At 36.4% G+C, this 1,236-nt stretch overlaps 1 protein-coding gene across 3 annotated transcripts in view; it reads right to left on the minus strand.

Annotated features, from left to right (window-relative positions):
• The window catches only part of larp1 (La ribonucleoprotein 1, translational regulator), a gene marked incomplete in the record, with an annotated part of 69,611 nt that overhangs the window by 40,291 nt on the left and 28,084 nt on the right, over positions 1-1,236 (minus strand). For all 3 annotated transcript variants that reach the window (XM_014028574.1, XM_014028575.1, XM_014028573.1), the window contains 2 exon segments: positions 346-411; positions 601-665. In XM_014028574.1, the coding sequence (XP_013884028.1) occupies positions 346-411; positions 601-665 (131 nt within the window).

Below are 1,236 nucleotides of genomic sequence, written 5' to 3' on the forward strand. Positions count from 1 at the left end.
TTGGAGGACAGGAAAGAGACACAGACAAACACAGAAGAACTGGTCCAGGTGCACCTTCTTCTGGAAAAGAGACAAAAAGAAAATACTTCTACTAAAACTACAAAAACACTTCAGAAAAACTACACTTACCCACCGCAGCTTGCTCAATCTGATTGGCTGCTGAGTGTTACTTGTAACTAAAAACTTGTTTTCTGTTAAACRTATTTGACTGTCTTCGAAAAAGTGACAAAAAAACCAAGTTGGATGTGGACTAAACAAACAAAGACACTACGTTTTCTGACCACCTGATGTGTGACACCCACCAGTGAGTGTCTACACCCAACACTGATGAGCAACGACACTTACCTGCATGTCTTTGGTCGCAATCTCTCCTGGAGTCGGCCAACTGTTGGTGTCGCCAAAATCTCCAACCTAACAAGAAAAGAAGAAAAGATAAATTATTCATGCAAACAGGGATGTTTAAATGTTAATTTAGAGCAATATTTTTGATGAAAATGCAATTTTGTTTCTATTTAAAAAAGGCCATCAAAGTTTGTAAAGCAGCCTTTATGTTAGTGATACAAAGTATTAAACATGGAGACACAAAAACTAAAATATTACCTTTCCTCCTCGCCTGCCTTTGGGCGGACACCCAGCTTTCACTACCTTGGTGGGTCCAGTCAACTCTGAGGAAATAAAAAAATGAGATGGTCACATTACAAATGATTCTGCAGACAAACATTTAACTAAAATTGTCTACAACTGTAAGAAGTGCGGAGATTATTTCATCTCAACACGAGCTGTWGGAAAAAACTCAAGGATCAATAAAAACTGGACTCAAAGTGGAATACAAACATAATAAAGGTAACTGGCAGATACACTGGTTACACAGTTTGCAAATTTGATGCTGTACATTTAAGTTAGGTCATGTTTGATATAAACCTATTTTTATCAAATGTTTAACATAAAAAACTGTAAAACCTCATGTTGCAAGTTTTAGTGTTATTAGAAATAAATTAACTAGTAAAAAAAATAGTCAGCGGTCACCAAAGAGTTCAACCAGTCTGAACGTCTGAATATCAAACAGCACATCGTTTACACAGCCTCTGAACTTTAGACTGTTTAATTTTCAGGCATGAAGTTGAGAAATAGAGTAAAGGGGAAAATCAGCTAACTTTTGGCGTAACTGTATTGCTTAAAAAAGCAAAAAGAAAAAATAGTATAGGTCCTCTGGACGGGTTCTTCTCTAATGAAACA

This window comes from Austrofundulus limnaeus, unplaced genomic scaffold, assembly GCF_001266775.1.
Source record: "Austrofundulus limnaeus strain Quisiro unplaced genomic scaffold, Austrofundulus_limnaeus-1.0 Scaffold782, whole genome shotgun sequence".
NCBI classification, from domain to species: domain Eukaryota; kingdom Metazoa; phylum Chordata; class Actinopteri; order Cyprinodontiformes; family Rivulidae; genus Austrofundulus; species Austrofundulus limnaeus.